The 23,887-nt window shown below is 38.2% G+C and overlaps 1 protein-coding gene across 1 annotated transcript in view; it reads right to left on the reverse strand.

Annotated features, from left to right (window-relative positions):
- Positions 1-23,887, reverse strand: part of LOC135157654 (uncharacterized) — a 48,368-nt gene that overhangs the window by 11,117 nt on the left and 13,364 nt on the right. The window contains exon 3 of the mRNA XM_064114043.1: positions 10,509-10,781. Coding sequence (XP_063970113.1) covers positions 10,509-10,781 — 273 coding nt within the window. The remainder of the gene's footprint in view (positions 1-10,508; positions 10,782-23,887) is intronic.

Raw genomic sequence — 23,887 nt, forward strand, 5'->3', positions numbered from 1 at the left:
TAACCAAAATCTCATCCATAGTAACTTTTTTTTTCCCTTTATACATGTTATATGAATTTCACTTTCAGGTATACGATACATTAACCTAGATACGAAGAGAAATTAATGTATCCTATTTTAAAGAATATAAAATTCGTCGTCCATTTATCAATTTATGTTCCGCTTCTTATTCGTCTCGCGGACATGACGATGATGAGTATAATGATGAACAGTCACACGACCGAAACCGATTCCAGACCGATCAAAGCTATCGCGATATTTCCTTCGACACTACAAAACAAAAAAAAATACCATCGGTCGGTTTTGAATCGCTTTCCTTTATCTGACTGTAACCAACGAGGATTGATGGAAGTTCAATGGGATAAAAAAAATTAAATACAATAATTTTAATAGTTAAAAAAAGAGATTTATTCTGCAAGGCAGGAAGCTGTTTTGCCACCTGTTGGAACCATAATAAATCATTGTAGAAAATATAGGGAAGAGGAATGTAAGATTGCACAAGAGAGGAATACCTTGGCAATACATCTCCAAAAAATGGGAACAGGTTGATTTAGAGTAACGAATGGATGCGTATATTTCATCTTTATCATTACTTTTTTCCAAGTATGTACATGTATCAAACAATGTTTTATAATATTAGTTTTATGTTATGTAATTTTCAGTAAGTGTGATGACTGTGATCAAATATTACCTTTTTTTAATAATTATTTCTAATATTCATTTCGTCTTGTAATGTTTTGTGATATATGTATGATTTGTTTGATTATGAATATATTGAAATTAAAAAAGATTGTTTCAAAAAAATAGTCACACTCGCGATACGATTCCAGATCGATCAAAGATTAAACGATATTTCCTTCGGCATATCATCGTTTGATTTTGAATCGGATTCGCTGGTGTAGCTGTAACGCGAGGTGGACCTTTGTACGAAGAAGCATGAAGAATTACGACCTTGTCAAGAACCCTTCCGTCTACTCAATCAGTACGATGATGAATGAATATGAATGATGATAGCGACAACAGTACTGTAGCCTCAAGAAACCTTTCTTGGCGCTTGGATACATCGAGTTCTATATCAGGAATCTGGTGTACAGATGAGGGCTTGGGACACCCCCCCCCCCCAAATAGGACAAGTATGGCCATATGAAACCCATTTGCTTGGTGTTTGGAAACGAATGAGCAGCATTCATAGAGTCACATAGTTACATAATAGTGGCTCGGGGCACTTCCCCTCCCCCTCCCCCCAACAAGTAAGGCCCCATGAACACTCATTCGTGGAGATTGGACACTGACGAGCTGTATCCAAGGAGTATTATCAGGGAGCTCATGTGTATAAATGGGGGCCACCCCCCCCTCCCCACCACCACCACCGCCACCAAGAGTGATGGCCTCATAAAACCTCTTTCTTTAGAGTTCGGACACTAACAAGTTATACCCATAGAGTTACCAATCAAGAAGCTCAGCTGTATAGATGGGACTCGGGGCCCTGTTCCCTCCCCAAACCATGTAACAAAGAGGAAATTCCATGGCCAAGACAAAACAAGGAACGCAAGAAAAAATAAGAATGGTACAATGTAGGACTAAACACGTTGTTTGAAATAATCAAGTTTAAACAACTTGTTTGTGTTGTTAGAATGACGGTCTTAAACAACGTGTTCAAAATTTGAAACAGCTCTTTTACAGTGCAAAAGGGTACAATATATTATTTTTGTTTAATTGTGTAAAATTCAATCACAAAAAAAGTCCTTTTAAAAAGGCAACATTTTCGCTCGCACACGACATTTAAGAAGTTTTCTCCATACGCTGTATCCCTCCCTCATTTTTTTATGGGGGAGGGGCTCATCAAACTCTGCTTCAACATTGGATATTGTTTTCAAAACACCCTTTGATTCTACCTTTTGTTTTTATTCAATATTCTTTTGTTTAATCACGATACCACATCAGGCGATCCAAGGGTTATCAATCGATATATTTTCGGTATTAAAAGCCTGAATAAATTCAAAATATACACGCAAGCGAGCAAAAAGAGGGGGAAAACAGAACTAGTTTATTGTCCTCGAAAATTATCAAATTTTATCTCCTCATTGTATGATTATCGATCGCTCAAGTAAATATTCTAACTATTGAAAAAAGGATTCGATGGATGTCCACTGGGAAGAGTGTATTTCACGGATATATTCCTATAGTTACGAATGACTTTACGAGCGGTAGGTTAACAGGTTTGTTTTAGAGTTTAAAAAAAACTAACAATTTTTACAAGTTGCTTATGGCTTGTTTTATCCACAAGAATGCTGCTGGGATAGCGGCCTGAGCGTCTTTGGACGATGCGTAGTTGCGTACGCTTCAAATGCTACACTATTAATTATTATTATTGGTTTATTTTGAATTGGTCTAATGCCAATTTGTCCAATTACCGACTCGTCTACTATAATTTGGTCTACAATCAGTTCGTCCACTATCCACATGGTCTATGTCATTTCGTTCCCTCACCAATCGTCTAATAACCAGTTGGTCCAATAGCCATTTAGTCCATATACCATTTGATCTAATTGGACAAAGTGTTGATTGGGCGAAATGTATTAAAATAAAATGGATATTAGACCAACTGGTTAGAAGACGAAATTGTCATAGACGAACTGGTGATTAGACGAAGTGATGATTGGACCAAATGGTTATTGGACCAAATGGTTATTGGACCAAATTGTTGCTAGACTAAATGTTGATGGACGGAATGGCATTAGACTAAACGAAGGTAGATCATGTGATGAATGGACGAGGTGGCAATAGACGAATTTGCAATTTACCTTATTGTTTTTATCAATCATGTACCATTCATTTGCGTAATTTAGGGGTATTTGAAATATTGTATAATTCTTCAAGATAGTAAAACACTTTCCTACACAGAGTCAGGAAAGTTGTTCTCATAGGCAAGATGTCTCCCCAACCCCAACAGAGAGAGAGCCATATGCCCCTTTTCCTTCATCAACACGCTTAATTCTGCAAAACGATTCAATAATCAATACGCGTATTCCATAGGGATGTTTCAGAAATATGATAGACCTTTTACCGTTCTGTCCGCACAAAGTTTTAGGAAGGATGCACTCCCAAGGCGCATCCCAAAGTAAACACCCTTCAAAAACATCATGGCGATTTCCCAGTTTGTCATTGATCCTCCGTAGGTCCTTGACAGCAGATGGCAAATCTTGGATTCTTTGATTTCTATATTTTCTATAATATTTAATGGAAGCTAATATTCGGATTGGAACTGTCAATAGATGATCTTAAAGCTGGTGGTGGAGCAGAAGCGGTATAGCCGGTAACCGGAGAAGTGCTTGTTGATATCCTCTGGGATTACGTGGCGAACTTGACATTTTATGATCACTCCCGGAGTGATTATCCACTAGATTTCAGGTCGGGAACATTATTCTTCACCAGATGTTAAGTCGAGATCATTTATACGATCGTGTCATGTGATGAATGTACTTAAAATCGTTTATCGTAAAGCACAATGATTTCATTATTGCTCATAATTATGTGACACGCATTGGGTGAGTATATGTCCTGTGCTAGTGCACTGCAAAAACTCTGGTGTTGATTTAATACCAGCCCAGAATCTATATATGTCCACACCAGAGAAGTATCAAAACAACACCAATTTGGAATCAAACCGATGCTGTTTTAATACTAATTGGTGTTGTATAAACACCTATCTGGTGTTAGACCAAAACGAAACCGGTGTTGTTTAACACTTCTCTGGTGTGGACATAAATAGATTCCGGGCTGGTGTTAAATCAACACCGGAGTTTTTGCAGTGTGTTGGAAGCACAATTTGAATTGTGATTCCTAGCTCCCAAACTTATTCTGAGTTTACACAAATAATCCAGAGCCCCTTCTTACAAAGAGTTGCGATTGATCCAATCAATCACAACTATGGAAAGCAAACAACGTCAACATCTAAAATGCAAGTTTGTTCACAATATTTTCTAGATACATGCATTCACCATTCTCTTGAAGATTCAATCTGATTCTCTTTGTTTATTAAGGAGATTGAGCAAATTTCTTGTAGAAAAAATTATGCTACGGATCGATTTCCATACAGTTGGGATTGATTGTATTAATCGTAACTCTTTGTTTAAGACGGGGTTCAGATCACAATATTGACAGCTCAACACCTAGTGAGTGACTTTTCAAGACCATCTTCATTTTATATTTGGTTTAATTCATGTAAAAATTAACCTTACACCAACACCAAAAGGTCAACACTGAGCTTGAAATCACCTAACTGCACTCTCAAAATTATTTTGATAAAAGGCAAAAATAACACCACAGATGGAGTGTAATTTTTGCGTAATCATGGCAATGTTACGTTGATATTACGTGCTTATGTTCTCGTTATTACCCATCAGGATTTGAGAAACAAATTCGAACTTTTTTAGTTTGCAAAATTATTTCTGTATAAAAATCATGTAAATCACCAAGGATTAAAAACAGAAAACAAACAAAATATTAAAAAGACGGCCCCTGGTAAATGTAAATTAATGCAAAAATAGGGGAAAGCATTTTTCATCATTAGTTCGAAATAAATTTCATGATATTTGTATGTGTCCAAGTTGTTTCCTGTTTTATTAGAAACAATAATACAAATCTTTAATTCCTGAATATTGAGATATGTGTCCGTAATTTATTTCCAAGAAATTGTGAAAGTCAGGCTTCCTTTCTTATCCGAATTGATAGTTGGTGTTTGTTCTAATTTATTGTAAGTAGCACAATCTGTTATGATAAATACCTCTTCCCATTTTAAATATATATCCCCAAGAAACAGAAATACTCTCAGAAAAGGTTGAACAATATCATATTACGGGCATAAAACGGCTTAAACACACGCTGCGTTGAATTAGAATAATTTAACAAGACTTATGAATTGCGAAAGAAGAATTGTGAAATGCAGGAGAATATGGGGAACTCGCGAAACTAAAGTAATCTAATTTCCATTTTTATTTTTCAAAAGTTATACTTCTCTTTCTTGTCATGGAATCTGTGACGTATATTAACATAATGAATACGTCACCTTCGAATTAATCAGGTGATAAAAATGCAATATCCAGGATACAGGTGTTTCATCCCATCACATGGCACGGGGGAATGCTCAACATCATGAAGGAAGGGTAGTTAAATGAAACCCACCTCCCCCTTTACTTCTCCAAGTTCTTAAGGAACATTCTTACATTCTTATTCCCATTTGCAGCATGGTAATCTGTGAAACTTGAAATGTGCATTTAACATGTTTAAGGTGCTGAGGAAAAGAGATATTGGTTGAGGCGATCGATGCACAGTGAAGCAGCCTATTAAGCGTTATGGCACGTACCTGCAATCCAGCTATCTTTGTAATTTTATAAACTGTTTGAGGTCTCTCGGATGGTGACGTTAACGGTCGGTCAACTCTGTAAAAAGAAACCATTTGACACGTATCCAAGTCTTTTCTCTTACACTAAAAATTCATAATATTCTCGTTTTATTTGTTTTATTTCATTTTGCCATTCTATGCGGATCAATCGGAAATATCAGTCTGTCCGGCCGTATCCCCCTTTACATACATACATACCACCACCACCACCATCCCCTATTCCTCAATCCAAGCGGCACAAACCCTTTATATTCAACCAAATAGTTTTTTTCAGTCCCACACATACAATATGGATGATGGTTGTGTTTTACTATAATGCATATCCCACGGGGCATTTATTACTCACCTAAAGGCCAAGCGAGGTGATTTTCTCTAAAAGCATGCATGTAATATCTTTAAGTAATCTATCATCACTCATGGATGAATATGACGAAAGGTCCTCGGTCACTTTGGATTTGTTTAGCACTTTAGTTGTAAATGGGTAAAATATTTCATTGGCATATATAGATATCGATGTATTACCGAGCGCTCTAAACATGAAGAAAAACCGGCAAACTTACGTGGGACTTTTGATACAAGTGTTGATAGTATTATGGTGAGGTAAAAAAATTATGATTATATGAAGATGCGGACTATTACGATGATGATGATGATGATGATGATGATGAGATGATGATGCTGATGATGACGATGATGACGATGGTGATGATGATGATGATGATGATGATGATGATGATGATGATGATGATATTTACCATGCTGATAAAAAGAATGACGAAAGGTTTGATTATAATTAAATTTTACGAAGGTGAGCATGGTGATTATTTTGGAAACAGTAGGTTGATATCTACTGCAGATTGTAGCGATAATTAGGTCAGTAGGGTACAGAAGAGAGGCTTAGATTGCTAGTGGTTGTGGTAGTGATGATGAGCAGGAAGAGGAGGAGGAAGAGAAGAAGATGATGAGGATGATGATGATGGTGGTGGTGGTGATGGTGATAACGATGATGAGGATGATGATGATGGTGATGATGATGATGATGATGGTGGTGGTGGTGATGATGATAATGATGATGAGGAGGATGAGGAGGATGATGATGATCATCATCATCATCAACATCATCATGGTGATGAGATGATGATGATTATGTTCTTGAAGATGATGAAAAAAGGAGATGGAAAATGGTGATAAACAGGATAACTTAAAAATGAAGGAATGTAGAAGATTGTTCCTAAAGGTAGTGCCATACAGGCGCGATGTTACAGGGGGCAGGGGGGGCCATGGTATTCAAAACAAGGATATGGGGTAGAAGAAAGGGATGAATAAAGAAAAGTCAGTGGGAGAATCGTGGCTTGGTCGTAAAATTACTATACCGCTAGATCAAGTATATACATAGAAGATATTGGGTAAAAGTGCTCCATGAGTGTAATTATGTGTCCAACCAACATTGGGCATTTCTTTTGGGTATTTTTATTCATCCAGTGTGATGAAACTTTTGACCATTCTAAAGTAATCGCTGCTGATTTTGTTAACCTTACTGGACAATACGCTTCCCGCATTGAGTAAAATACTGCCCAAAATTGGGTGGACACATAATTACCCTCGTGGTGGTAAAAATTTTACCCAATATTTTTTTACAGTGTAGATCAAAACCGTCGTTGTGTGATCCCACCCCCCCCCCCCCTCCCCTCAGCAAAATACGCTGAAGCCGCCTCTTCGTTACTTATAATTTCTTGATAAATATTCAATATTATACCCCCTGGGTAGCTAGAATCTTGATACGTGGCATAATGTGGAGTGTACCCTGATTTCGTCTTATTCTTATTCTCGTTTGCTTTCTATCCGGAAAGCTTTCAAGAATTGATCCAAGATGATTAAAGCCTATTTAAAAGCAATTTGTACCGCCCACCAACCTAAAAAGTCGTGGAGTAATCGCATTCTAAAGCTATTTTCCAGTTATGTAAAAGATGAAACAAATTAAAGGTTTGAGATTCATAGCATGACATTTAAGGAGAAAAATCATGTCCTAAAAACTGCCCTTATAGTACATCCTAACAATCAAATAATAATTGTTTTTATAACGAGTGAGACAGTTCGAGACTAGACATAAACATTTTCTTTGATACGATATATATACCAGTGACGTAGTCAGCCCAATTTTTTTATGGGACCAGTTATGGCGTATTGGGCAAAACTTATGAAAATAAAGTTACCAACAAGCTAAGCGAGCGAGAACAAAATTCGACATTTTTAATTGCAAAAATCAAATTTTGTGAGAGATATTGAAATATTAGCAAGAAAATGATATCATATTCCACCTCTCACTCTTTCCTTTTCTTTGCTTTTCTCTTTTTTTTTATCTTGGTCGTGAACAAATTTGGGGAGGGGCGACCGCTCCGCCAAGCCCCCATTTGTACGCCACTGGCTCTCTCTCAATTTAGGAAAATCGTGGAATCGAAGTTTGAGAACAATCAATCATTCTTGCTATATTTTCTATATTCTTCCTCTCACTTCGTTGCGATGAAATTATATTATCTCTTTCGCTGGTCCGTAATTTGCCGAATCGGGCAAAGGAATAATGATGATTCGTAGATTCTCCCTGATGGTACAGCGAAATTTTGCTGAGCCCTAAATACACGGCCCATGTACGGGAAATTCCATTGCTTTTCACAAATCCCGGTATCATCAAATTGCGACCTACTTCCCACGAAAGCTCAACTTGAAGATAATTTTCACTTTAAATAATCAGTTTGTAATCGTTTTGCCAGACTTTGGTAATACATCGACAAGCATCCCTGGGGCTGAACGAACTGACACAATTTTAGTTACCTTATTCATAAGATGACCTCGTTTATCGACCATAAAAACTATTCCTTTTCACTTAATGTCTAAATATTGCATAAGATGGATATGATATTGGTGTCAATAATAATTATGAATTATTTATTTGTGGTGATTACAGCTTACATCGAAACACAAGTGTTAAGGATAGGATTTAGTGATGTTAGCTTGGATAAGAAAGATCAGACAAGTACACCCCCTTGTTTTAAAGATTAAAAAAATTTGGTAACGATGGTAAAGCTAAATTAGAACAAAATCGAAACACTACTAGTATTTTAGTATTTGTAAGTACTTATAGTGCTTGTAAAAAAATATTACATGGCAAATTATTTTGGTACAAAATTCATTTTTATAGTGAGATATCCACCCAGGACCAGGAGTCATACAATATTACGAATAATGTTGAATTTTACAAGTTTAGAAAGCTATTGTAAGTAGGGTATGTCATGAGGGGCAACATCGGCCAAGTTTGCCTCTTCATGACATTATGTCAAATGTGTAGGTTTTTTTTAAGGAAACCCGTTGGGCTTTAAACAAGTAAATATAAAAAGGATGATGTTGAGCAAAGGGATGCCTTTGTCATATGTTGAGGTGCGATCCCTATATAGCCCACCTCCCCCCCCCCCCCCCAAGTTCAGCAAAGTTTGCTGAAAATGTTTGTCGTACTTTTGAAAGTCGTGCGCAGGTGCGTGTTGGCTTTATAAGTACGGCTTTTAGTCAAACTTTACACTTTACAAAACAGCCCACTGGAATAGCTCAACATGTAAATCAGGACTAAAAAGTCATCGTTCAAAGGTGATTCGAAACGGTGTGCTTTTAACCAAGTATCTGAGATCGCGAGGGAGGTCCATTATCTAGGTGCTTGTTTCGCAAGAGGGAATTTCGGGATCACTTCGAAAGGTAAAGGCAATCCGTCGTCTCCCTTGTCACGGCTCTCGTTGAACTCTGCTAAAGTCCGTCCCTCAAAAGTTTGATTGAACTGGATCAAAAATGGCAGTAATGGTTTTCAAGAATGTGTCAATAATGCTGAAAGCAAGGGATAAAGACAAAGTTTTCTTTCATATAAATCCCTATTAGGCCCGTTTCCGATGACGTTTAATTTCCTTGTCTATTTTTTTTCAACGCTTGTGTGATTGATATGAGGCATCGGTGATCGATGTAGTTGTATGTTTGTATCGTATACTGTAGTTTGTTTGTTCGGATAAAAAGGTATATGTACAAATATGTAGCAACTTGCCCCCTCCCCCCCCCCCCCCTCTCTCTCTCTCTCTCTTTCTCTCTTATATTTTCTCCCCACACACTTGTTATTCAACTAAAAATCGATCGGATATGAAAACTTGTTTTCCCACACCCAATCTCTCAAACTCTCTTTAATCAGGTATAACTAACAGAAACTCTCACGCCTGTCCCACCAACAACATCATCTGGCCATCCTTCTTGTAAAGAAACCTGTCACTTTAAAGGAATCCTTTCACCCGATCTCTGTTTCATCCTCCATTAGACATGTTAGAGCTGTTTCCGGTTACCATCAAATACTCTCAATGTCATTACAATGTCATTCCACAGATCAATGACAAGATCAACTGTATGCAGGGTGTATTAAGACAGTCCAAGTGGTCTTCGATTAGTGTAGCCGGTGTTTTCAACGCCGTTTGTGATGTTTAAAGAGGGTCGTGTGGCAAATATACGTGACAGAAGTCAAAATCTAATTGACAATATTTCATCACATCATAGGATTATTCATACAACTCTCTTTATGTTTTGCCATCAACCTCTTCCTCTCTTATCTCGTTTCTTCCTCTTCTCTGCATCATTTTTCTCCCTAATCCCTGCTAATCGTTTTCTTCTGCAGCGATCTTCTTTTTAAACCATTTTTACCCTTACATCATTTCTCCTCCTTCATCTCCTCCTCCTCCCCTCCTCCTCCTCCACCTTCTCCTCCTCTTGCCCTCCTCCTCCTTCCCTTTTTCTCCTCCCCTCCTCCTCCCCTCCTCCTTCCCTCCTCCTCCCCTCCTCCTCCTCCCCTCCTCCTCCTCCCCTCCTCCTCCTCCCCTCCTCCTCCTCCCCTCCTCCTCCTCCCCTCCTCCTCCTCCCCCCTCCTCCTCCCCTCCTCCTCCTCCCCTCTACCTCCTCCCCTCCTCCTCCTCCCCTCCTCCTCCTCCCCTCCTCCTCCTCCCCTCCTCCTCCTCCCCTCCTCCTCCTCCCCTCCTCCTGCTCCCCTCCTCCTCCCCCCCTCCTCCTCCCTCCTCCTCCTCCCCTCTACCTCCTCCCCTCCTCCTCCTCCCCTCCTCCTCCTTCCCTCTTCCTCCTCCTTCCCTCTTCCTCCTCCCCCCTCCTCGTCCTCCACCTTCTCCTCCTCTTGCCCCTCCTCCTCCTTCCCTCTTCCTCCTCCCCTCTTCCTCCTCCACCTTCTCCTCCTCTTGCCCTCCTCCTCCTTCCCTCTTCCTTCCCTCCTCCTCCTCCTTCTCCACCACCTCTCCTCCTTCTCCCCCTCCCACTCCTCCATGTCCTTCTTTTTTTACAGGAGGGCACATACCTTATGATAAAAATTAGATATAAAGTTTTTGTTACTTAAAATGTGCTGTAGTGTGCATTGTTGCAATTGTCAGGCAATATCCGATAAAATAACCTGCCCTCAACAAAATTTGGCTTTTATTTGATTGAATTGGTAATATAAGAAAACAACAGGTGGAGTTTGGATAGTTAATCTTGAATAGCCTCGGTTAGTTACTTGAATATCAGTCTAACATTACTTTAGAATTAAGCAAGTTCATCTCCGTATCAATAATGGAACTTTTGGATAATTGGATCGTAACAGTATCTCGCAAAACTCAACAGGTACTGTCATTTGATCGTACTTTTTGAAATGCACAATAAATATTTGACTGCTAAGGGATTAATTGAAATACAATCTGGAACACCCATAGAGGCCTAAGATTTCAAGTCTGTAGGCTTCGAGATTTTTTTGATGTATACATATTCGAATGTCGATTTTAAATACAGACTCTGTTATTGAATTCAACCCAAAAGCAAATACTCAATAACCATTATAACCCTGATAACTATCCTACACATAATTAAAAATTAATTTGATGATACTCTACCCCTTAATCTTTACCAAAAATGAATTTCCTCCTTTTTACACTCTCTTTTGGATAGGAATGTGCCCCTTTCAATTTGTGACTATTAATATTGCCCCAAAAGCTAATGATGGCCTCTTCTTTCTATACCAATGCTGCTATCAGAAGATTCATCTTATATTTCTAATACTTATAAATAAAATAAGAGGCGTGTTATTGGCAGCACTGCTCTCAATGCACCAAAAGATTTGAATGGCATTTTCTTATACATTTAAAACTCGAGAGGTAAAATTAGATCTACCATTATCTGTTTTCCTTATTGAAAAAATAATTTAAGCATCTATTATTTATTTCAGCCGTCAAATACATCCAATATTCTATTTTTGTTTCTCTATGGTGTCACTCAGTCCCATAAAAATATATATGGGGACATATTCTTTCTTTAAAGGAGATGCGAGATCAATTTATCTGTGAGAAATATTGATATTAATAGGTGAAGGGCCTGATTCATCGAAGCTTGACGCATCTAATATTGATCCTATTCTTAACAATAGATGCATGTATAAGCGTTGGTGAATGTCATGGCTAGAGGACTATTGGTATTTTTTTTAAAGAATGGAAGAGAAATATATACCCACGGCCTTGTTAAGAGATATAAGCAATGGCTTGTTAGGAATTTACAGATTCTGGCCTGTATGCTATTCAATTTCGTAACTCGGTCACAAACGTCACGAACACAGAGGCATTGTTTATCGCAGTCCAAATCAACATGCGTTATTTCTTTAGTAAACATTGGTTAATGGTAAAGTGGGTGTTCTTCTGCTACTAAAAGCTTCCAAACACATCATGAGGTGTCAAATATGAATCATATTCAAAGGGCCTTTTGGTTGTTTTACCGAGAAATATAGAAGGTTGATGTAAGTAAAGGTATCAGTGACGAAAGCGTCACATGTTCTGTTTAATCCTTGTCAACATGGTCAACATGGTCAACATGGTCAACGGATGTTAAAAAAGTGTCAGTATATGTGTACCTTTAAAATGTTTATAGTGTTCGTCGGATGTGGGATGTTTTGTGAGAAGGTCGCGTTATAACCTGATTTAGATACTTTGTTGAACTTTTCTTTCGACAAATGTCTATTTAATCGAACTGATAACGCTCTTTATAGCACATCAGAGTCATGGGAGCGTGTTATCAAAGCGTTTTATCCGATAACCATAGTAACTGTACTACACAGCCAATCAGAATCAAGGAAAGATGCCTGGGCCCCGTCTCACAAAGAGTTACGATTGATCCAATCAATCGTATATGGAAATCCATTAGTGTCATAATGTTTTCTACAGGAAATTTGCAAATGTCCTTTTTAAACGAAGGAGAACACACCATATTGTCAAGAAATCGATGAATTTATGGATATACATTCATATCTAGAAAATTTCTTCAGCAAACATGTATTTATATGTCTTGACTTTGCTGGCTTTCCATAGTTGTGGTCGATTGGATCAAGCACAATTTCTTTGTAAGATGGGGCCTATTCGAATAAGAGTAGGGGGAAACCCCGGTGTAGTGGTCCACCTGCATCCCCCCCCCCCCCCGTATTTATACCAATGTTCTTTACCCGTCGTATTGCGTCGTGTCGTATAACCATCTTCTCAATGCCTCGCCACTATTCGACTGGCAATTATGGACAATATTTATCTTCTAATTATGGCGAAAGTGATTATACATGTAATACTGCAAATTTCTGTTTCTATGTTTCCAGACGAAAAATAGCGTGTGCTGTCCTACTGAGATGGAAAATTACTAAGTGGCATATTCTCCGTCGATAATCAAATTGCACCTTACACGATGTCAATTGAGTGAACTGAAATAAGCGACCATCCCCTTATTGATCTGGACCCGGTCTAACGAAGAGTTGCGATTGATCCAATCGACCTTATCTATATGGAAATCCATCAATGTCATCAATTGTCCTACAGGAAATTCAGCACCCAGTGTCCTTTGTAAACAAAAAGAAGTACGCTGAGTTTTTCTAGAAAACCAGAAATGCTTCAAGATACATCATATCTATAAAAAAATATTTTGAACATGCATTTTAGAAGTTGACGTTGTTGGCTTTCCATAGTTGTGGTCGATTGGATCAATCACAATTTCTTTGTAAGATGGGGCCCTGGTTATTTTTTTTTCGTACTTTCTTGAAATTATACTGGAGTATGCATTCGATATGTGATACTTCCCATGGATATCCAGAGTAGATGTGAACATGTTTTTATATTTTTCTTTTCTGTATTAAGAGATCTTCATACAGAATTAAGACATGAATGATAGTAAAGTATCAAGATTATCGTAGTTTTATTTGGAATATAAACTTTCAAACTCTCCAGGGGCCGTTTCATAAAGCTATTCGCACTGAGTTATGTGCGACCTTAAGGACGACTGGTGATCCTTTCTTACGCGCTATACCATCGACAGTGAACATTTTGGTGTATGCTATTTACCACAAGAAAGGATCACTCTTAACTTACGAACAGCTTCATGACACACTCACCAGTAGCCAGATGCTTCATCTAAGTATGTAGTTATTCATAGTGTGTGTGTGTGTGCTTTCTTTGCATTACAATGCTACAATTACACCAACGAAACCGACTCCAAACCGACCGGATAGTATGTCATTGGAAATAAAGCAATAGCTTTGATCGGTCTGGAGTCGGTTTCGTTGGTGTGACTGTAACCGAAACCGACTCCAAACCGACCGATAGTATGTCATTGGTAATAACGCAATAGCTTTGATCGGTCTGGAGTCGGTTTCGTTGGTGTGACTGTAACCGAAACCGACTCCAAACCGACCGATAGTATGTCATTGGTAATAACGCAATAGCTTTGATCGGTCTGGAGTCGGTTTCGTTGGTGTGACTGTAACCGAAACCGACTCCAAACCGACCGATAGTATGTCATTGGTAATAACGCAATAGCTTTGATCGGTCTGGAGTCGGTTTCGTTGGTGTGACTGTAACCGAAACTGACTCCAAACCGACCGATAGTATGTCATTGGTAATAACGTAATAGCTTTGATCGGTCTGGAGTCGGTTTCGTTGGTGTGACTGTAACCGAAACCGACTCCAAACCGACCGATGGTATGTCTTGGTAATAACGTAATAGCTTTGATCGGTTTAGAGTCGGTTTCGTTGGTGTGACTGTAACCGAAACCGACTCCAAACCGACCGATAGTATGTCATTGGTAATAACGCAATAGCTTTGATCGGTCTGGAGTCGGTTTCGTTGGTGTGACTGTAACCGAAACCGACTCCAAACCGACCGATAGTATGTCATTGGTAATAACGCAATAGCTTTGATCGGTCTGGAGTCGGTTTCGTTGGTGTGACTGTAACCGAAACTGACTCCAAACCGACCGATAGTATGTCATTGGTAATAACGCAATAGCTTTGATCGGTCTGGAGTCGGTTTCGTTGGTGTGACTGTAACCGAAACCGACTCCAAACCGACCGATAGTATGTCATTGGTAATAACTTATTAGCTTTGATCGGTCTGGAGTCGGTTTCGTTGGTGTGACTGTAACCGAAACCGACTCCAAACCGACCGATAGTATGTCATTGGTAATAACGTAATAGCTTTGATCAGTCTGGAGTCGGTTTCGTTGGTGTGACTGTAACCGAAACCGACTCCAAACCGACCGATAGTATGTCATTGGTAATAACGTAATAGCTTTGATCGGTCTGGAACCGGGTTCTTTGGTGTGACTGCAGCCTTTACTGATTACATTTTCAGTCTCAAAACTTCAAGTATTTTGTAAGATGTCAGAGTTCCTGCTTCTCCAAGTTTATTTATTTCTTTATTTACTTATTCATTCATTCATTCATTCATTTATTTATTTATTCATTTATTTATTTATTTATTTATTTACAGATCGAGGATAAAAAAAAGTCCCCAATACATCAATGTGATGTACAAACAAACAAAAAATCATGATTAGCTTTTTATTAGTTATAACCAACGGTTTTAAGGGAAGTATATCTTACAGGCGCGCACGAAATTACCCAGTAATATAATAGCGGCCATAATGGTAGACGTGATACCGATATTTCTCTATGTTCCTCTTCATTGGCTTCATAGCACCGCAATATTCGTCAGCATATAATGCGGTATAGTTTCTACTGTTTCCTCTCTCTTCTTTTCATATTTGTTGCTAAAATTGCAATTACCATTTCTATAATTATAGACAGACTTCCTACCTCAATAAAAGCCACAATGGTGAGACTTGTGGCTTCAGGATACGTCCGTGAAGGGAGAGTCATACCAGCGCAACCGATTCCAAAACGACCGATGTTATCACATCGGTAATAACGTAATAGATTTGGTCGGACTGGACTTTGTTTGACCTGTCTGACTGCGGAATAAAATGACAATGCATCTCAGCTATTCTTATGACTGTCACGCAGGATAATGCTATTAGCAAATTAATCCTCAAATACTTTACCTTTCTACCAAAAATTGATTAAAATGACTATTCGATGCCACTTGATATATGTTTTTTTTTTGCAAAATATGATATAAAAAAAGCATCATACCTGTTATAAAATATGAACATGAAACTCAAACTTTGTATATCAAAGAAAATAGACCATACCAACTTTATGCTATTAATTTCTGATAAAATGAAGAAACAAAGTCCCAATCTAAAATTGCCATAGACAGTAAATCGAGATTTAACCTTTTCATAATTATTGTCGTTAAATATTTGAATTTGATTTATTAGTTTTAAAGAGATTTTTCTCTCTATCCCACCTGTTAACTAAAATCTATTTTATTTGGACCTTACTTTTATATTTTTTTTCCTTTTAATAATTTGTTTACATGGTTTAATTATACACGTGCTCCCTTCTGATCGCAGGTGCATGTTGTTAGTACCGAGAAAAGCTCTTTCAACGTTTGATTGATCATAGAAAGTGTATGCTGGTGATTAGAGCACAAAAAAGAGGTGATGAGAAAAAAATGGACTCTTTAATCGGGAATCGGTCAGAAACTGGGTCACCTAATTCGATAAATTGACCGAATTCTAATTTATGACCAAAGATTCCCCCCTTTGATCTCAAGCATCGGCCCCCTCACCCACATATACCATCATACATTACATACTGTCTCCATTAGACCAATCTCTTAATTTATTTTCCTATTAAACATGTATACTATCCGGTATTTCTTCAAACCACCTCTCCTCCTCCCCTTACTCTCCCCCGCCCCCCCCCCCCGCTCCCCACCCGCCATAGCCCCATCCAACTCTCTCGTTCCAATACTCAAACGAGGATGATGTTGTTCCGATGTATTATTTACTATAAAAACTGGATGTTGTTATTATTATTTTTCTACCATTTTATAAGTAGTAGTAGTAGTAGTATAGTAGCAGTAGTAGTATAGTAGTAGTAGTAGTAGTAGTAGTAGTAGTAGTAGTAGTAGTAGTAGTAGTAGTAGTAGTAGAATCAGTGGTAGTAGTAGGAGGAGGAGGAGGAGTAGGAATATAGTAGTAAAAGTAGTGCCGTTATTATCATAATTGCAATTATTATATTTATTATTATTACTGATATTCTAGTATAATTTATTCTAATCAAATAAAAAATGTAGGTACTTTTACAGAACGGAAAATTCCTTTCGCTTGTCCATTTCCCTTTGTACGTGCTCTACATCTCCATAACTTATTAATCAATACTGGCGTGCATAACATAACGTCTAGAATAGGGGCCTATATTTATTTTGTATGAATTCGTACTTCTATCACTTCATGTATAAGCTATAAAAACAACATCACCCGTTGACGAGGATGACATGCTATACTTTACGTTTATGTGATAGTACACAGTGCGCAACACCTTTTTTAAGATAGATCACGGTTCATCGAACTTTTTTTCTTGGGATAAATATTCTGGGCTTAACTGTGTGTGAGTGTGTGTGTGTTTTTTTTTTTAGCTCATGTGATTATATTTTAAATAATAATTTTAGAACTATTCTTGTAACTGGGAATATCAATCAATTAGACTGATCTACTAGTGTATGCTAATAACTCTGACTGACATTTTTTACTTTTCTTGAAGTAAGCCCTCATTTCAGCCTTTTTATTCAAACAATTAATATTCAATTAAAAGTAAGTTCTTGTCAACCACGGATTCTGCTTCCGCATGACAATTGTTTCTTGGATTAAATCAACTTTCAGTCTTTATGAAATAGTTTTCTTCTTAAAGATTATATTTAGATTCCGTTCAAAACGACAAGGCAGCGACAGGAAAGATCCATCATGATAAAAATAAACAAATGTGTTATCTCTGCAGTCTTTCTAATCAATGTCGTTTTCTCCTACTCTTGATAAGTCATATTGATTTAGTCAAGTCTCTTTGTTCTAAGTTGACCCGTCCTTTCAGGGGTGTATCCAGCATTTCACAAAACATGAGGTACGGATATCTAATAATTTCTTGACAAATAAAAGTTCTCATGCTAAAATTTATTATTTTACTCCCTATTATCTTATCAATAAAACATTTTGTCATCACTTTGTTAGGGGTCTTCTAAATTAAGTGGAATGTACACTGACACTTAGAAAAAAAAATAGGAAGGAGAAACCGCGGTATACAGATAGAAAGAGGGAGTAGGGGAGAAAGAAATGAATAATAATAATACTAACAACAGTGTATTTTCCCAGGGTAGCACCTTCAGTTCCAAAAACTGTTCTCCCATGAGAGCTAAAAAGAAAGGAATTTCTGAGCATGATTTTCTTCAAATACATATTCGATGAAGGGGGCTCTGTTTTTGTTGTACTCTAATAAAAGACAACGTTTTGAGGTTAGTGGTTTAATTAAAACGGTGTCTAGGCAATATTTACTCACGAGTTTTGTTTAGTGAAAGAAGAGGAAGGAACGCAGCGACAAGAGGAGAATGGGGGTAATAAAGAAGAGAAGAAATGATGAAAGGAAAAGACAGTTTGGGCAGATAAAAGAAAATGTCATTCTAATAGAGTACTTGTCAATGGATTTAATTCTATTGAAAGTGTGCCTTGGGCTTCGGTTACGGTAAAAAAAAGACATCGTGTCGCAGTCATACCAACGATCCGATTTCAAAACGATCGACGGTATGCCATCGAAAACAACATGCTAGGTTTGATCGACCAATGATCAATACGTTGATGTGACTGACACCACTGTGAACATGGTGTACCTGGGATACAAGTAAATTCCAAATGTATTCAGGGCTCCGTAACACAAAGGTTTGCGATTGATTGCAAATATGAAAGAACTACTCTGATTGGTCCCTGGAAAGTATTTTAAACCAAATGCGCGTGTATCATTGATATTGATTGGTCAATTCATTTAGCGATTGGATCTTACAAAGAGTTGCGATTGATCCGATCAACTACAACTATGGATAGCTAACAACGTATAAAAAACATATAAAATGCAAATTTGTTCAAAATATTTTCTAGATATGATGTATATTCATACATTATTCGTTCTCATGAAGATTCGGTGTGATTCTCTTGGTTAACTGAGAAGACTGTGCAAATTTCTTGTAGAAAATAATTATGGTACGAGTGGATTTCCATACATTTGAGATTGATTAGATCAATCGTAACTCTTTGTATAACGGGGCCCAGGATTCTCTCGAGAAAGGTTTTACCGAATGATTATTGCGTCAAGAGTGAACATGCACATTTGTTTGGTTAAATATGCTGGTTAATTGTGAAAACAATTCACGTAACATTTGCGTTACATTTTTGACGTTAATTAATGGTTTAATAACCAATAGCATTTTTTCGCCCTCTGGTTTATCCGACAAACCTTAGTATGAAAATGTTTCCTTTTTACCCCCAATTTGGTAAATTTTTATTTAACATCCTCATTTATGGTTTATATGCCCGAGCGATCGGGGAGGGGGTTTCATAAGATTTTGTGGATACATCGCTTTTTGTAACTGCGCGAGTCATTGACATGGATTGCATTACAGCATATAACACGTTTTCTCTGACAGCCACGGAATCGCACAATTTTTTTGTACGTATTATGATACTAGTAATATTGAACAAAGGATTGTGTGGCTTGTTTATTTTTTTTTGCTGATGTATATATTTCATCATAAGAAGAGTATTTCGTCTCCATGGCATCAACAGATATCAAAACGAAATCAACACAATCAATCTTACTTGGCTTATCCAGCACCATCGATATAAGCGCTACTCAAGACTACAACATCTCCAGCAAAATCCCGCTACTTCTTTTGAAACGAGAGGCGTTTCTATGGTAGCCGTTTTTGTTGGTGGTATACGCTGCGTTTCTTTATCTGTTTATACAGCTCCTCGTCTATTCCTCGTACCGATCCAACACGAGCCTTTGGTCAAGAAAGACCAGGAGATGATTGTATTCAGTGTCTGCGACCTTCTGCACAATGAGACACCCGAATGAATGAACATAATTATGAAAAGCAAGATGAGTCTTCTCAAGACTCATCTACTTATTGCTTTGATTTGGGATTTTCTTGGAAAGGTTTGCGGAAAATCGTGGCGGGAAAGAATGGTCTGTTTTGTTGAGAGTACGTGCAGACCATGACCTGAAAGATAAACAAAAGACGTTCGATGTACGATCCATATATATGAAAAGGGGTACTTTGAATTAGAGAGATTCGTCAACATGCAGGCTTAATGACCCAGAAAACCCCAGTCAATCAAAGAAGCTACTTCTACTGCAACTCATAAAGGTTTACGTCGTTGAAGGTATAGTAGGCGGTATGGCTACCCTCTACTGTAGATTTGAAAGCCATCATTTGCATCAGACCTTTATAATAACATTCATGTAAGCCTGAAACAAAAACAAAAATCATTCACATTGTTTTCACCTGTCTGGCAATTTGATCTTCTGCATCATTCGGAAGGCTTTGCACCTCCCACCCCCTCCCTGCCACACCATCACTTCCATCATCCAATCGCCCCTACCCCCATCACCCACCGATAACGTAGCCCACCCCCCCCCCCCTCACCACCACCATCACTATCATCATCAAGTCCATCTCAAGGGTCAATTTTGCTTTCAAGGGTGATACTATCACGTTTAATCATGACAATACACTACTGAGAAGGACAAACTCGTTTCTTTCATCTTAGATTTTCATATATACAAATTGATTCCTCGTAATGATATTAGAGCAACGAACAGTCTCACCACTGCTTTCGGTTCACCTTAATCGATACTTGGCGATTGAAAGTAACGCAATCGTTTTGTTCACTCTGCATTAGTGTGGCTGTATCCTGAGGACATCATAATTCATTTGCAATATTGAGTCTCACTAATGGGCAATTTGATCAGGCTGATATAGCTGTAAGCATGGTAAAGCATGGTAAATTGTATAGCAGGCCAACTGGCGTCAGCATACCCCCCCCCCCCTCCCCTCTCCCATCCCTCCCTCTCTTTCCTTTCTTTTGCGTGAGTGTATTATTCGGAAAATTGCCGATTCGTCCACTTATCTCATGCTCTACCTTTATTTAGTCTAATGCCATTCCGTCCACCACCACTTCGTCTGTGATCATTTCGTCATATAACCAGTTGGTATAATATCCATTTTATTTTATTTTATTTCGCCTATTAAATCAACACTTAGTCCAATTAGACCAAGTGGGATTTGGACTAAATGGCTATTGGACCAACTGGCTATTAGACGAAGTGCTGAATGGCCGAAATAGCAATTGTTCATAAACCGTCAGATCTTACAACTTTCCTTGGTTTTGATTGGCTGAGAAGCACTGTTACTATGGTAACTGTCGGATAAAATGGAAACTTGTCTGATAAAACGTCTAACAAGTCCTTTCATGGAATGCTCTACTGAATCCCATTAGCATCTCGGGCATTCAACAAAAGAAAAAAATACGAGAGCATTGCTTGTGCCTAAGAAATAATAAAATATTTTCAACATGAATTGTTGACTAGAAAACATCACCCCTGACACAAGAATGTATATCGCTCCTCCCACGTATGCATGAGATTTGCCAAGTTAGTCATTTGACGGTGATACGCTCTTTAAGTTGAGTCATCTAAATAAGATGTTAACCTATTATAAATATACAACGTCATGTTGGGCATCATGGAGGAAAACTAAAATGATTCAATTTTATGGATGATGATGATGATGGTGGTGGTTGTGGTGGTAGTGGTGGTGGTGGTGGTGGTGATGGTGGTGGTGGTGATGGTGATGGTGGTGATGGTGATGGTGGTGGTGGTGATGGTGATGGTGATGGTGGTGGTGGTGGTAGTGGTAGTGATGGTGGTGGTAGTAGTGGTGGTGGGGATGGTGGTTGTGATGATCGTGGTGGTGGTAGTGGTGGTAGTAGTTGTGATGGCGGTGGTGGTGGTGGTGGTGGTGGTGGTAAAAGAGATGATGGCCTTGATAATAATAGTAACGATGTTGCTGCTAATGATGATAATGGTCATTAACCTCATATGCATTATCCTCCCTTCTTCTTTACATCATATCTCTCTTCTTTCTAGTATCCTCTCACCTTGCCCCTCCTTCGCTCACTTCTCACTGCTTTGCTGGGAGACGTAAGTTTACATGGTTAACGTCTCGTCGTATTTATACACACTTTTCCCCATTATTATTTCAGGGTGACGCGTTGTTTAAAACAAAAATACCCCCTTTAGTTTGAGAGTCAATTCTAGATAATTTCAATACAATTGATGAATAATCACTGCAATGTAAATGCCACAGTCACACAAACGTAACTAACTCCAAGCCAATCTATGATGTCATTCGGAAAAGCGTGATAGCTTTGATCGGTCTGCCATCGGTATCGTTTTAGTGACCGCGGCTCAACCAACGGAGAATGCGAAGCCGTTTATGGAGAATGTGTTATCTGATATTTCAATCGAGACTCTGTGAGGGAAGGAAGTTCACGGGCGAGGCTTGATTATGATGCGATGAGCTTTGATTACGTTAAGATAATGGTTTTATGTACCCATGCTCCTATAACAGACGAACTGTGATGGACAGTGGGCGAGAATGGGGTCAGAGGTCAAACAATATGTTTTCTTGTAAAGGTGTCAAGGAATGAAAATTGTGGGATGCTGGCATAGGAGCGAGAGGGGGGGGTGGGGGAACTTGGAAAGAGATAAGAGAGGGGCGGAAGGAGATCGAATATTTCCTGAATACCGACAGTCCTCGAATTTCTGACCAAAAAAAAACATAAATTCTGTTCGTCCTATGCCTGCGGACGGAAATGGGCCAAATACAGAGGTCGGCATGCAACGAAGGAATGTGTCGAGTGTAGGAAAGCTAAGCAAATGTAAAATCCAATGAAATAAGTGAAAGGTTTAAGTAACATATCTTCTCATGTTCTTGTTATTCTTAATATCTTTCTTCTTCCCTCTGTTTCTTGTACTTCTCTGTCTCTTGTTTATTTGTTTTTCTTCTTCTTTTTCCTCTTCTTCCTCTCCTTTTTGTATTTTTTCTTCTTCTTTTTCTTCTTCTTCTTCTTTTTCTTCTTTTTTTTTCTTCTTCTTCTTCTACTTCTTCTTCTTCTTCTTCTTCTTCTTCTTCTTCTTCTGTTTCTTCTTCTTCTTCTTCTCCTTCCGCTTCGTCTCAGTCACGTTCTAAATATCCCCTTTTCTATTGCGGTCCACAACACACCGACCTTTCTCCCCCACGTGATTGGACCACGCATATCATGTGACTTTAGTTAGATTAAAAGGTTATACCAACCGACTTCAAGCACTCTTTATTAGAACAATCGTCTCCGATTGATTAGTCTCATCAAGAGAGAAAATATGGGGGTTAATTGATATGACTAACTCATATTGACTCAATTGTAAATAGGATTCAAACAATCAGCGAGAGAGTGTCATTCTAAAAGTGCACAATCACTGATTCAAAATACTGATTTATTCATCATTCTTGCATAAAGTAAGATTGAAAGGAATCGTCGAATTTCATTTTGTAGGGATGCATATTAATTAATCATCTCAATTACTAAACAGTAAAAATCGATTCCCGCCGAAGCGCTGTCAGATAGTTACTGAGATTGTGTGACGTCACAGGCTGGACATAATTTGCCGAAGCAGACGACCTGTTGGTAACGTCATTCTTGAAATTCCCATTCTACTGTTTACGCTTCTCTCTGCCATTCCATAATATTTCATCTTCTTCAATGTCATTCAAAACCTGCAATCTAAAATCTAATTCCTCGAAATACAATACATCTTTATGAGATTTTGGTGAGATCTACCAGCTGTATATACGTTTGGTTTTTTTTACAAGCGATTTACATTAATTTTCAACGATTAATCTGAGACCGGGACGTTACATAGGAGTTGATAAATTTAAATGATAAAAAATAGAGAGGGAAATGGCTGTTGTTTTAAGGTAAATATTTGGGTACTGAATCAACCCATTTAAAATGACCATTCAATCTCTTTCACGTGCCTTTTCATTCTTTCCTCCTATACATGTATATCTTATTTTCTATTCTCTTCTCCTATTTTTTATCACTTCTACATCACTGAATTACGCCTTTTCGTCCCCCGC

Source organism: Lytechinus pictus, chromosome 19 (assembly GCF_037042905.1).
Source record: "Lytechinus pictus isolate F3 Inbred chromosome 19, Lp3.0, whole genome shotgun sequence".
Taxonomy (NCBI): domain Eukaryota; kingdom Metazoa; phylum Echinodermata; class Echinoidea; order Temnopleuroida; family Toxopneustidae; genus Lytechinus; species Lytechinus pictus.